General features: G+C 40.8%; 1 protein-coding gene across 2 annotated transcripts in view; it reads left to right on the top strand.

The window, feature by feature from the left end:
- Window positions 1-978: 978 nt before the first annotated feature.
- FBLN1 (fibulin 1) overlaps window positions 979-13663 on the top strand; it is an 81763-nt gene continuing 69078 nt past the window's right edge. Inside the window, exon 1 of one of the 2 annotated variants that reach the window (XM_035551020.2) lies at window positions 979-1464. In XM_035551020.2, the coding sequence (XP_035406913.1) occupies window positions 1386-1464 (79 nt within the window). In that variant the 5' untranslated portion in view covers window positions 979-1385. The remainder of the gene's footprint in view (window positions 1465-13663) is intronic. The other variant, XM_035551022.2, reaches the window with a different exon arrangement.

The following is a 13663-nucleotide window of genomic DNA, read 5'->3' as shown; positions in this document are numbered from 1 at the left end:
ACTAAGTACACATAAACTGCATTCCACACAGGAAATGCTCTAAACTCAAAGCAGCCGGAGGCTGGGAGGATAACATCACATGCTTGCCTTGGTCTTTCCCTTCCTCTGGTGACCACTTATGATCATTGCCAAAAGCAAGCTCTTGGCTAGTTGGACCATGGGCATATGGCCATTTTTCTGTTCTTGTGTAAGGAAAGGAAAGAACAAGTAATCAGGTGCAGGAAAAAATGCATGCTTTCAACTCTTAGTGTCTTAAATCCTTTTTTTTTTTTTTTTTCCCCCTCCAGTTTTTTCCAGACGTTTTGAGGAGGGATATTCTAACATTGTTATTGAGGGGTTACAACACAAACAGTCCAGTCAGGGTCCCTGTGGCACAACGACCAAGTAAATATAAAGTAGCTTCCAACTGCTCTTCTGAGTAAAACTTAGGGCAAAGTGTAGAGGGGTGATGAACTCCCCAGTTGTTTCCACACGCATTTGCCTGCAAATATTATTGCCCATATTATCTGAAAGATCTTGGCAACAACATAGCCAACTGGGTGCTTTCAAACCAGCTCTTCCTTTGACCACTATCAGTGTTTGTGTTCCTGTTTAAATAAGATAAGGGGTAAAAAAAAAAAAAAAAAAAAAAAAAAAAAAAAAAAAAAAAGGGGAGGGGGTCGACAGACTGCCTCATTTGGGTAGAAATTCTCATCCTGTTCCTTTACAAGGAGGGGGAGGAAAGAAGGGAAGTTTGTTTCCAGTTAATTTCATCGAAATATTCTAGAATACCTCTCCTTTTTAAAACCCTCTTCATAGGAAAAAAAAAAAAAAGTTATCGTGGCGTAAAATCGGTGGAAAGACCACGAAAGGGGGGTTGGAAATCTCTCCAGAGGTTGAACCTTGCCTTCCCTGCTAGGTGGCTTCTTTTGTTTTGTTTTTGCTTCGCTTTGCTTTTTGTTTGTGGCTTTCTCCTACTTGGCACCGAGGGAATTTGCTGCATTTCTCCCTCGCAGAATCAGTCACGCCGTCCCTAGGTTCACGCTGAGGATCTGCAAAGTTTTCCGAGCCGAAGGGAGTCACTTTTACAGCGTGTGTGGGGGTGGCGGGGAGAGAGTAGGGGTATCAGAAGCAATAGGGTCCCTGCCTCCAAGCCGCAGCGCTGCTCTCCTCTGCCGAGCACTTGCAGGCTGTGCAATTAACCGGGCAGGCGGTGAATTAAATCTTTGTAAAGCCCACCAAGCGGGGGGTTCCTGCGAGCTCCTTCCCAACCGGTCTCGGGCGGCTGGGATAACAACAGAAACAAGCAGCAAGAGCGAGAGAAAAGCGGGGAACCTCGCCGCCGCCCCAGGATCGCCGAGCCCCCCCCTGCCCCCGCTCGGTGCCAGTGCTCCCGCCGGCGGCCGATGGACAACCTCGGCGGGGCCCGGCCGCTGCGGCTGCTCCTGCTCCTGGCGCTGCTGCCGCCCGCGCTCCGCGGCCAAGGTAAGGGCTGTCTGTCTATCTGTGAGGTGACCCCCGGAGCGGCCCCGCGGGGCGAGAAGGCTCGGGGAAGGGGGCGGCGGGGACCACCGTACCCACCCCCCCCCGGGTGTCTCCGGGCAGGCTTTGAAGCCCCGCCGCTGCCACGAGGGTGAGGGAGCAGAAAGGCGGGGCGTGCACCGGCTCCGCTGCCCAAGCTGTGGAGGGTGCCTGCCGGGGTGGCCGGGCTGCGGCTCTCGGTTCCTCACAGTTCTCCGGCCCGGCCCGGCCCGGCCCGTTCAGGGACCCCTGAAACGCCGGGCTCCCTCCGAGATGGCGGTGCCCCGAAGCCAGCCTCGGGAGAGGGGGCTGGTTCGGTCCGCTGGCTTCGGGGCACACTGTGTGCCCCACAAAGAAAAGTGGGATCAAGAGTGTGGAACCGCGCTGCAGCAGGAGGAATAGCGAAGCAAAGCATACGGGCCTTTTAAATACTGAAGTATTTATGAATGATATCGTGTGGTGGGGGTGCTTGTGAAAGTAGGGCTCTGGATCCAAGCCGTGCTTCTCTTTCTAGATTATGCACTTTTTCCGCATTCTCTTAAAACTATATAAACGGAGGATATTCATTTAAGTCAGCAGAGTAATCCAATGAAAACATAACTGATAAGATACAGCAAAGAAGCTGCTTTTCATGTGGTGATGGTGAATTTATCCTAGCCCGCAGCTAAATGACTTTCTGCTAGAGGAGCACCAAAGGGGGCCTTTGCGAGTTGAGGCTTGGCCATGCCATTCCCCAGGCAAGCGTTTACAAACATATGGTCCCTGGCATTGGTCTAACAGCCGCAGACAAAAGCCAGTGAAGTAAATTATTTCTTATCGTTGCAGTATTTTAGCTCTTATATTTTTGTATATTGCAGAGCACTTGTCACAGATATTTTGCTTTTGTCACAGAGGTGTTAGCCGCTTCTTTTAAAAAAAGGAGGAACAGAATAAAGAAGCTTAAGAAAGCAATGTTTAGTGCTAAAATCCCAGGATAGCGCCTGCTTTCTTTCAGACAACAGGGTACATCAGCAAATTTGTAACTGTGATGCACTAAAGGGACATAGTAATTTTCAGCATTATTGTGAAACACTAAATAACTTTACTTTGTAATGCAGTGTACCTTTAGCCTTAACTAGTGCACTACTTTTTAGAAAAACTAAGTAATTAGATAAGTTCAAGTTTTCAAAGGTTGTTATCACAAAGTGTAGACAAATTTGGTGATAAAAGGTACGTTAGGTCTCTAGTCTCAAATAAAGATCAATACTCTAATTTCACTGTGAATTTCTGCATCCTTAGAATTTTGAAAACAGTAACTTGGATAAAATTAGATTTGGATGTTTAAAAGCAGATAAGAAACCTTTTCTAGGACACTACTTCTTGAAGAGTAGACTGCTGAGGTTAAATATTTTTTGAGAATGTGAATATGCTTTAGTAATTACTAGCAATCGTAGTTGCTGTAAGATAACTTTTCTGCATTATTTCACGAGGCCATCTGTGTTTTGCAGGCCAATAAAGAAACTACATGGTGAATTCATGTTATTCAAGTGTATGCTCTTTGGGGCAGAGTCTGGATTCCTCTGTGCACCTAGTATCAAGGGGCTTGGGGTGAAGATTATCTCCAGAGGGCTTTAAAGATACAATTGCCAAGTTGCTATAGCAACATATTTCTGAAATACAACTTCCTCTTAAGCTTGTTTCTGTCAGTTTTCTAATTGCTTTTCCTTACTAGTGAATCATCAGTATCTATTAATCAGTAGTCCTCATTCTGAAAAAAGAAGAGTCTGGATTAAGGGGAACTGCCCAATGCACGTGAAGATAGTCACGTGAAGATGCATGTCATTCTTTGCAAGAGTAAGGATCTTAAAAACCTGCTAGGCTGTATAACACAACTTGATTTTCCTGTAAACATTGCATTCTTGTTACAAAAAATTTTGCCTTGGTATAAACTACCGTCTCTGCTGAAAAAGCTGGATTGCTCACATCGTTATGTCCAGTCAGTGTGTGAACAGTTCATCCTCTAGCTGTGTCTTTGGCATGTCTTGGTACTACAGACACAGACAGTTTAACTCACTAAACATCTGGAAACATGGCTATTCAGGGTGAGCTTATAGTTTGTAATAAAAGAAAATGTTCCACTGAGTGTGTGGAATGAGTTTTATTTTAAGACCATGGCTTTTACATGCGCTTTTATAGAAGTAAATTTATAACAAGTATATGGGTGGAGGTAGGACTTAGAAAAGGCTAGGTTTGTTCTTTCTTGCCTGCTATCATAGATAATATCTCCCTAAAAATCACATACCAACAAAAAGTCTAATTCTGAAACATGAGTGCTATCTCTAAATTAGTTTTCACTTGAATTTCCTTTTAATAGTCCACTTTCTGGCATGACATTTTATTGCAATCAGGGGAAGAGCAAAATGTTAAACTCTTGTTTTTTCATCTGTGTAATTGAAGGCAGACATGTTAGTGAAATCCAAGATGAAAATTCATGAACTAACTTATCAAGTTACTGCAGCATATTTATACTATTCTGTCAGATTTCAGGCAAAATCTGATAGCAGGTCAATGGATTTTCAAAATTTATTTATTTATTGTAGCGCTTCAGCCCATTCTGCAAGTTTCATACCAACTCAACACATTTTTAATAAATAGTTGCCTTAAGACCAACTTAAGTTCAACAATATTTTTATTAACATTTTCTGAAATGAAGGATGGGTCATAGCTCTTCCAGAACTTCACAGAAATAGTTACCTGGGACCATAAAAGAATATAAATTTGATTTCAGGAGTTACGGTTAGACCATAAGAAGTAGGTGGCAAAATCAATTCAGTAAGCAGATTATAGGTCTACTAGTTGTAGAGAATACGTGTAAAGAGTACAAGGGGATGAGATGGAGAAGGTCAAGAAAGAGAGAGTTGAAATCTGAATTAAAAAATCATGGCATGGGTGACAATTTTCTTGGTGGGATAGAATGGTTTAGTATGAAAAAGGTAAATGAACAAAAGTTTATGAATACAGTTAGCCAAAAGTGATGGCTGACAGTGAATAAGGAAAATGAATAAAGTTAAGGAAGAAAAAAAATTAGCTGATCTTTTTAGCTGGAATAGACAAACATTTCTGTAAAGCACTCGGGAAAAGTCAAGCACATGTATGTACATGTAAATTAGATGGAAGGAAGTAGGTCAGGAGCTGAGATTTTATTAGTTGAGTCATTACAGGTAATAAAACTGGGAGAGTGAATAACACTGCTCCAAGATAAAATGTATTAGTGGAGCCAGAAGACTGAGAAGACTCTGCAGGGTAAGAAATAATAGAAACGTTGTCCAGAAAATGTTCAAAAAAAAAAGTATATGAAGGAGTCAACAGGAGCAAGAACAAAAACGTTGGAAGGGGACATATGAAGCAAAAAGACAGAATATGAAGGAGAGGAAACGTTGATACAGATCAGTGAAGAGCCCTAGAAGAATGTAAAGAATTCCTGGGCATAATATTTTGTAAGTAAAAATCAATTTAGAAACATTCAGGGTAGTGTCAGGTAGCTGGGGAAGGAATAGTCACAGGAGTGCCTACAAAGGGGATGTACTGGTTAGTTTACAGTGACAGGGAGAGTGCATACAATAAAGGAAGAATTGTGACAGTGACCTGCCTGTTTATCAGACAGGGTGATGATTCTTGTCCTGCTGAAATCATCTCTTGGCAAGATACTGGGACGCTTCAGTAAGAGTTGTGTTGAAATTCTTCTCTGTTTGACAGGATACAACAATCTCCAGTGCTAATGCTTTGCTCAATACACTGGCACATCTTCAGCTAATGCAGTTAATGAAGCTTTTCACCTTCACTTTTTACATTTTTTTTAAACGCTTTTTTTTTCTTCCCAGCACTTATGCGTCCCCTGTCTCTGCTTTGTGCTTAGCATAGCCTACTTTAGACTTCTTAAAGGTTTTGAGAAATTGCCCTCCAGATTTCAAGTATGTGCTGTTGGATCTTACAAAGGAACTGAATAAGAATTTCTAAATTCTCAGGAATTTTCATTTGAGTTCATTTCAATTATTCCAATTAGTTTTTAATTTTCCTTCTAGAAGAGTTGATGAAGGTTTGGGTATTTTCCACGCAAGTACAGGAAGTACGTTGGAGTCATACTATTTTCTGAATTACGGTAACATCCGCAAACAACCCATGCTGCACAAGCATATAAAGCATTCTTTGCTAAAGGGTTCACTTTAGTACTGTCAAAATCTGGGTTGAGACCTTGAGCTTAGTAATAGAGAAAGCAATACCTAAAGAAATGCCAAAGTAAGTGTGGGGATATAGAAATACTTTGACTGATATATTTGAGGTTTCTTAGGACATTTCCTAGTATTTGCTAAGCACTGGAATGATACATCATGCAAATGCTACCAGCACTACAACCGTTTGAAATATTACTGCCTTCTAGCTTTGAAGGTCGTAGTACTGACTGAGCTCCAGGCTCAGAGTACTGAGTACTTGTAATGTCAATACTTTGGAAGAAAACCTGGAAGAGGTAGATATCAATTTGCAGCTCAATATATATAGAGAGAGTTTGAATAATGAGGAAAATCTAATGTAAGACAGAGTTTTAGAAATGTCTCCAAAAGAGAACTTTTCCTAAATCATTGCTATATAAATATATAGGAGAAATTAATCTTTATTTTGTTCCTACTTTGTAAAGCCTAAAGGTTCTTTCCAAGTTTATTAGCTGCTTGAACCTTGTCTCATTGTGCTGTATAGATGTGCCCATCTATATAGTCTTTCCAGACTATTCTTTAAATATAGCAGCGGTACAATATTAGAATCTTTTATCATTGTCTGTCTTTATCTTTTATTTGCAATAACAATGCTTACGGAGTAGATATATCTCACTTAAGCAGTATATAAAAACATTATTATTATTGCTGATTTTCTGGTCAGATGAAAATAGAGAGATCCCAGTATGAAACTGATTTTCCTGCAACCATTTTACATGACAAATTACAGGAGTGTTTGAGCATAAATGTGTTTTACACTCTGAGACGCACTGCTCAGTTATGTTTTCATATCCTTCCTATTTCAGTTGCTTTAATTTAAATGTATGTGTATGTTTGCACTTGATCCAAAGTTATTTGAGGTATATCTAAAGACTGTCATATACTACAGTACATACCATGATCATGGCTTTAAACAAGTGAACAGGACTACTAATAAATGAATTATAACACATTATATAAAACTTCTCAGTGACATATTTTCTGAAGATTTGAAAGGAGAAATCAAGAGAAGATAATTTGTTCCTAAATGAGAAAGAAAAAGTGTGCCTTAGGGTTATCAACTTGTGTGAAGTAATTTCATTATTTGCATGATGAAAAAATTCAAGTTAATTTGTTCACAGAGAAGACATCTGGGTGAACTTTCAGGCTTCAGCTACCCAGAAGATGGTTGAGGTCTGTAAGAGCCTGTCTATTTGAGGTAGTAATGGAAACAGTGGGTTTAAATGGTCTTTTGCAGTGGACAGTAAGGTAATATAGTAGTAAAAGTTATCTGCCAGTAAGGACATTTGAAATACAAGCACATTGCATAGAAAGGTTGTGGAAGCAGTCTCACTTGCTATTGTTATGAACAACTAAATAGAAATTTGCCTAGAACTGATCACATTTTATCAGTTCTGCCTGAGAGTAGTAGGTAGGACAAGATAATCTTGAGGGCTCCTTCATCCCTATTTTCTATGGTTTTTTGATGTGCATATAGGATACCTTATGGTTTTCCTGCAAAAGGTGGAGCCTTTTGTAATTTTTGAGTAGCCAATTGCCTCCCTTTTTTGAACGATTTTTTTATTAGACCTTAGGCAATATAAAAAACCCACACTTAAAGCAGTTACTTTCCCTGCCAGAGGAAATAAGGCATGTTGCATTATAGCATTGCCTCCCTTAGGCTTGTCCTTATCACCAAACACATCAGCTACCTCATCACCAGCTGCCACCATCAACAATTTTAATAGCTTCTTTTATAGACTGCAAGCAGACACCTCATAAATTGAGGTTTGGCCATATCTGAAAAATCCCCCTAATTGTGTGATGGCCACTGCTGGTACTACCAGAGCCACATTCCCAATAAATGAGTGTTCTCCAGAGCTAAGGAAATTTCCAGTAAAATGTTGGCTGTTTTAAAACCAACCACTAAACAGACTAACATACCAGGCATTTCCTTTAGGGTGCTGCTACTTTTGTTAGTATGCCAACTGGGTTTTCTTAGCAATGTCAGCTATCCTGAAATAATCACACTCAGCTGAGAATGCATCAGAAGGTAGAGGCTGAAATCCTTTAAGGGTCTTTGCAGAGAGCATCATGTTTCTTAGCAGCATATGAACTGTGGGTGATTATTTGTCAGTCCATAATGATTAAATATCCCCTCCCTTCCTGGAAGAGAGACACTGTTGTCATCAGAACTCCCAGAGTAGCCTGGAGCAGTACTGGAGAGAGCCAGTGAGTGATGGAGACAGTCTTGCAGACTGCCTCAGATGCACTGGCTCCTGGCTTGTGCTTTCATGGGGAGGACATCTTGGCTTCAGGTGTCACACGTACATTATGAAGTTCAAGCTGGTAGATTCATAAGGGAACCTGTAAGAACAACATAGTGGAAGGACTGAAAATATCTTTCTATCCAAACGTTAATAATGTAGCAGTTTGGCTCTGTCTTTTCCTCTTACCTGATCGGTACATTGGCAAATGTGATGTGTGGTCAAGCTAAACAAGAACTGCGCTGTAGGGTACTTCTCATCGACACCAACTTGCTCTGTTTCGCTGGGTGTTTCATTTCCAGAACAAATTTTACTCCCGGTTTCTCCTTTAAACCCCCAACTCACTCCTTTCTCTACCCACTCATATTTTTGCCAGAAGGGCTTGATATGTCTCTCACAGAGCTGTAGAGAAGATTCTTTGGGAGGAGGAAAAGCATTCACGTTATTTCTTTCTCTATGTGTGAAAAGGAGGAAGGGAATCTTAATTCCAACTTTAGTCTGAAGAGATCCAGCAAATACACCATGTCGTGCTGAGGATGGTATGCTTTCCTGCATCACTCCATTGCTCTTAATTCAAAGCATTTGTTTCAGGGACTTGTGAGGCCAGATTTTCTGTTGTGTGGATGTCTGCTTCATAGTTTCAGGTCTCCTCTACCCTTTATTCTGTGCCTAATCCCTAGGTTTACACTCAAGTTCAGGATGCAACAAGGCAGTAGTTGTCATGTTACTCTGTTATCAGTTAGACCTTTCAAGTCGGCTAGCTCCCCTTGTGTAAACATGTCTCTGTCTTATTTGATGCCGTATATGGCTGTCCAGAGTGTGTTTTCATTGCCAGAAAGAGTGTTTCTACAATTTGTTATAAGGACAGCCAAAAAATCACGACTACAAATCCCAGATGCCAGCACTTGACTGCCACCTCTGCTCCAAAGGCAGCTGGCTTGTTGACCTAGTATTAGCCAGGTGTCATAGTTTCAGAAGTAATTGGTATTGGCAGTGGCAGACCAGGTCAAGCACAGCCTGTCTGCCCTGAACCCAAAGCACAGTAAAGCCTTGGCCAAGGGGATATGCTGTTTCTCTGTGTCTGTCGGAAGAGTACAGATGCAAAGGGAGGTCAGAAGACAAGGAATGTAGCCCTGAATAATACAGATTGTCATCTTGTCATTTTGAGGATCAAATTCTGTACATAGACTTGCATTTTTTTTTCAGCTGGCAGTTAGATGGATGAGCACCAGTGGTAAGAGAATTTTTTCTTAACGAGAAAAGAAAGGTTTCCTCAGAAAGGTACACTGTAAAAGTAAAAAATATTTTTCTTATTGGTAACCTAAACCAATGCATGTCTGTTGTAAGCTTGAGTTCCAGAAATTCCGGATGACATACTGTTACTGAAACATGTTGGACTAGCGCTGAGCTTTCACAGAGTCCATCTGCTGTCTGTATCATATCTGCACATGCTGAGAAGTGATAATCACGTTGTGTTTTCTTGCATTCCATAGTGCTGAGTCTCTTACAGAATAAATTGAGTAAAGGGCAAGATCTGCACCACATTTTACAAGGTTAGTTAATGTGCTTAAAAGATTGAAAATGCCTTAGTAAGGAGTTGGGACCTTGACCTGGATTTACTTCCCAATGTATTCCCAACTACAGCTGGTTATGTGACAGGGAAGGTAATGAATATGACGGTCACATCACTTGTTCTGAAGAGCTGGAAAGCTTTGCTACCACTAGCTTGATAAGCCTATTGTTACTGAGGTGTAGCTTTGGTTTGATATTATAATTAGTGGTAACAGTTTTATAACTGTTCCATAGATCAGCACTGTGTAATGAACAGCTATCTAATCCTGGGTTGTACATGGGCTTTTCCATCAGCAGTGCAGCTGTACAGAATAGCTGCTATTACAGTGTTACTTAAAAAATCTGACCCTTTTTGACTGGTCTGGAAAGCTAGTATCATGAAAATTGTCCATTCCCTTTTACTCTTGCTTGCTTTTTGCACGATTCCCAGAAGCAATTCAGGGTTTCTCATTCCAGGAATCATGCTTTTGGATAACGTTCTAAAGCTTATCTTTCTTCTGCAAAAAATATTCACTGTAGCAGCTGAATAAGCAATTATTACATCATATAAGTCTAAAGTTATACAGATTTTGACCACATTTCTTGCTTTGAACTCCTCCACAGTATGGCAGTCCTGTTAAGATTAGAGATCAACGTTTTTTAAAACTACTATATGCACACACTTTTTGTCTGTGTCAGCATAGTTCATAGCTAGCATATGAATGCATCATGTGCACAAAACATTTTAAGTTGTGGCCCTTAATCGCTTCTTATCTGATAAGTCTTATTGATGACAGCTTTCCTAAAAATAGAGACCTGAGTTCCAGCTGTGTTTCTACTGTACTCTTCCCTGAAGAGGACTCCTGAAACTTCTGTCAGAATACTGCACATACCTCTTTAACGTCATGACAGGGATCCTAGCTGTTGCCATACTAGCATGTACAATTTTCACAACTCAAGTTCTCTTGGATGCCCTGCTGCACGTATTTTTTTTACAGGGATAAGGCCGTGATGAAGCTGCATTTGATTTTGTCCAAAGTAGGCTTGAATTTTGTCCTGAATCAGTAAATTAGCCTGCAAAATCCCTATATCTGTGAAAGGTAAATGTTAGCATCTTAACAGATCGTGGGTTTATCTTCATATCTTTCTGTCTCATGATATCAAAAAGCTGAACGATTGCATCACAAGCATACAAAAGGGACCACACAGTGTATTCTTGCATGTTACAACTTTCTGTAGGGTTCTTCGCTCCAAATAGAGGTGCATATTTCATCTGAACACACACAATATCATCAGCCTTTCCCAGAAATGTTTTGTCTCTCAGATGCCTGAGATTTCTCTGGCCGACTTGCATGAAACATTATGCACTTGGCAAAACAGTTTGAAGGGGCACCAGGTTCAGAAAAGCAATACTGTAATTTGTACTTGAACATCTCTGGCATTCCAACACTGAGAGGTGCCACAAGCCAGTCAGTCAACTGCCAGTAAAAGCTGCATGGTTACATTCGGACAAAAAAGAACCATCACTTTTTTTATGCGGTGAGTGAGATTCTCTGAGATGTTGTTGGGATAGTTCCTGTTGTCTGCTTTCCACTACCTCCTTTCCAGATGCTCCCTATGATGAGCTTGTGGTTATGAGAACTGAGGACAAGCCATGGCTGCCCCATGCTGTTGGTTCCCCTGAAGAGGGTGCAAGAAGGCACGAATAGCCTCAATATGAACTGCTTGCGCAAAGATTTCCACCTGGGAGCCACATGAATATGCACATGTACGGTTCAATCCACAGTACTCGAAAAATACAGTTACAAGACGATAAGTGTATCCTCTTTCAAAATAATCATTAACAACTCTTAATGCCAGAAGGTTAGAATAAATTCCAGTGCAGTCACGAGTTGAACCTGGAAGCATGAGGCAAATACTTTCAGAGATTTTTGAAAGGGTAGAGCTTGGTCCACAAATGACCATTTTTAAAAGACAAACTGCAAAGCTAGAGAAAATGTTTTTCACTCTTTTATTGTTATGTTTTAGAAGAATGGCTTTGAGGGTGGAGTCCTTTTTTACTGCTTGTTTTTCGCTTCCCTCTATTCTCAAAAGAGTTTTGGCAGGATCTTTGGAGGATATGAATTGTGATGTCACAAAAAAAAAAGAGCCTGGACCACAGTTCTCCCTCCACAATCTATCCGAAATCCTTCTTTGTCTGGATACACTCCTACAGACGAGGTTGCTTAGCTTGGCCTGCTTTGAATTCTTGAGTTATTTGGTTGGAGTAGAGGTGTGTTGCCAGAGCTGGGAGGGAAGAATCAGTGTCCAGAGCCAGGGATTGTCCTTCTGGGGAGGAACTTGGCTAAAGACCCATTTGTATAAAGCCCTGCAGAAACCTGCAGCCAGCTCTGCACTTTAGTTAACTGTGCATCATTTTTCAACACGGATAGGATTAATTGCAGACAATAGCACTAAAAAACACAGTTATTTGTAACACATTGTATGAGATTTGATGCATTAAAAGTTTGTTAGCAGTATGCTGGCAAACAGAGAGCACCAGACAGGGTCCCTATTCCCAAAGAACAGATCAGACACAAATGCATGTCTTTCACCACAGGGAGATATTTATTTACAAGACAGATTTTCTCTGTGTCATTATAAGCTACAATTAGCTTTCAGACACTGGCATGAATTCTGGACACACTGAGGAATTCGAAAGAAACGCTGCTTTGACTTCAGGATGACAGAGTTTTGACCAATATTTTGGGTATATAAGTAAGACTAGAAGGATGACCTGGGTCATTGAGTACAGAGCTCTGTAATAAACTAACATTTAATGTAATTCCATTTGGAAATATAATGATTTTTTACTTGATCCCATAATTCTGATTATTGTTTACTGCTATAATATTTGTTGATGGGGAACCACATCCTTTTGCAAGCTCTACTTATCTAGGCAAAAATGGTCTACTTCTTCCAGCCTCTCCTCATATAACAGGGCTTTTTTTCTCCTGACCATCCTCCTAGCTTTTCTTAATACATTTTCCATTTTGATTTAATCTCTCCTAAAAAGGGATAGCCAGAAACGTGCTCAGTAGTCAAGAGCTTTGCACAGTAGAGCTGGTAAATGCCTTAAGGGTACCAACATTTAGATGATTGATGCATCCAAAATCTTATTAAACTTTTTTCCCTTTTGCTTTGAATTGTTGGATTATCATCACTAGTCAGGAATAAAGGTTGTTCTCTGCAAGCAACTGTGATACTGGGGAGGCTTATCTTCTCTAATTGCTTTCGGCTGCTCTTTATTGCTCCATGTATGAAGATCTACCAGTTGAGGTACTCCTATAAGTTCCTTGTGGTCTGTGTCAGAATAAATGTGGTCATGAACAGGTTAAATAATATTTCCACTTATTTTGATTGCAATAGGTTAGGATGTGGATACATGGACAGGTGGAGGGAGGCTGTAACACTCAGCAGAAGAACCTAGGGAACAATAGCGTTGTAACTGGGCAGGGAGAACCAGAGGAGATGGATGCTTGCCCTTACCAGACTGCAGGAAGTCATTGGTGAAGATGGGTAGTCTTGAATATAATGCTGCTGCTTATTGAATTTTGTACCTTTTAGATATGTGTGGAGCAAAGCTAAGAATGAGGGAATCATGTGAGGCATTTAATGATCCAGTGGAGAGAGGTGTGTGGGAATTACCTGATGTACGTTCCCTGTTAATGCCACCAGCTAGCTGTGTAATTTGGGCAAATCATTTCATCCTTCTTTACTTCAGCCTCTCTCTCAAAAATAATTAAATGAGATTTGCCTTCCTCTGTGCAGCACCAAGATGTCCAGATGGAAAGGTCTTACTTATTTTTTCATTAAGGAATGAGTCACAGAATCAGTCATGTAGGTTGGAAGGGACCTCTTGAGATCACCCAGTGTTTGAACACTCTTACAGTAGCTTTTACTGTGCTACTTTACTACAGTAGCTCTTACAGTGCTTTCTTGTGTTGAGGTGAAACTTCATTTGTCCCTCTTCTTCATGTCAGGTATTTATTATATACATTGATCAGAACATCACCATTCCCCTCCCCCCCGAGCTTTCTTCAGGCTAACAGTCCCAGCCCTCTCAGCCTCCCCAAATAC

The sequence above is a fragment of the Cygnus atratus genome, chromosome 1 (genome assembly GCF_013377495.2).
Source record: "Cygnus atratus isolate AKBS03 ecotype Queensland, Australia chromosome 1, CAtr_DNAZoo_HiC_assembly, whole genome shotgun sequence".
NCBI classification, from domain to species: domain Eukaryota; kingdom Metazoa; phylum Chordata; class Aves; order Anseriformes; family Anatidae; genus Cygnus; species Cygnus atratus.
Note: the sequence above shows the minus strand (reverse complement) of the source record. Positions and strands in the feature narration are given on the sequence as shown.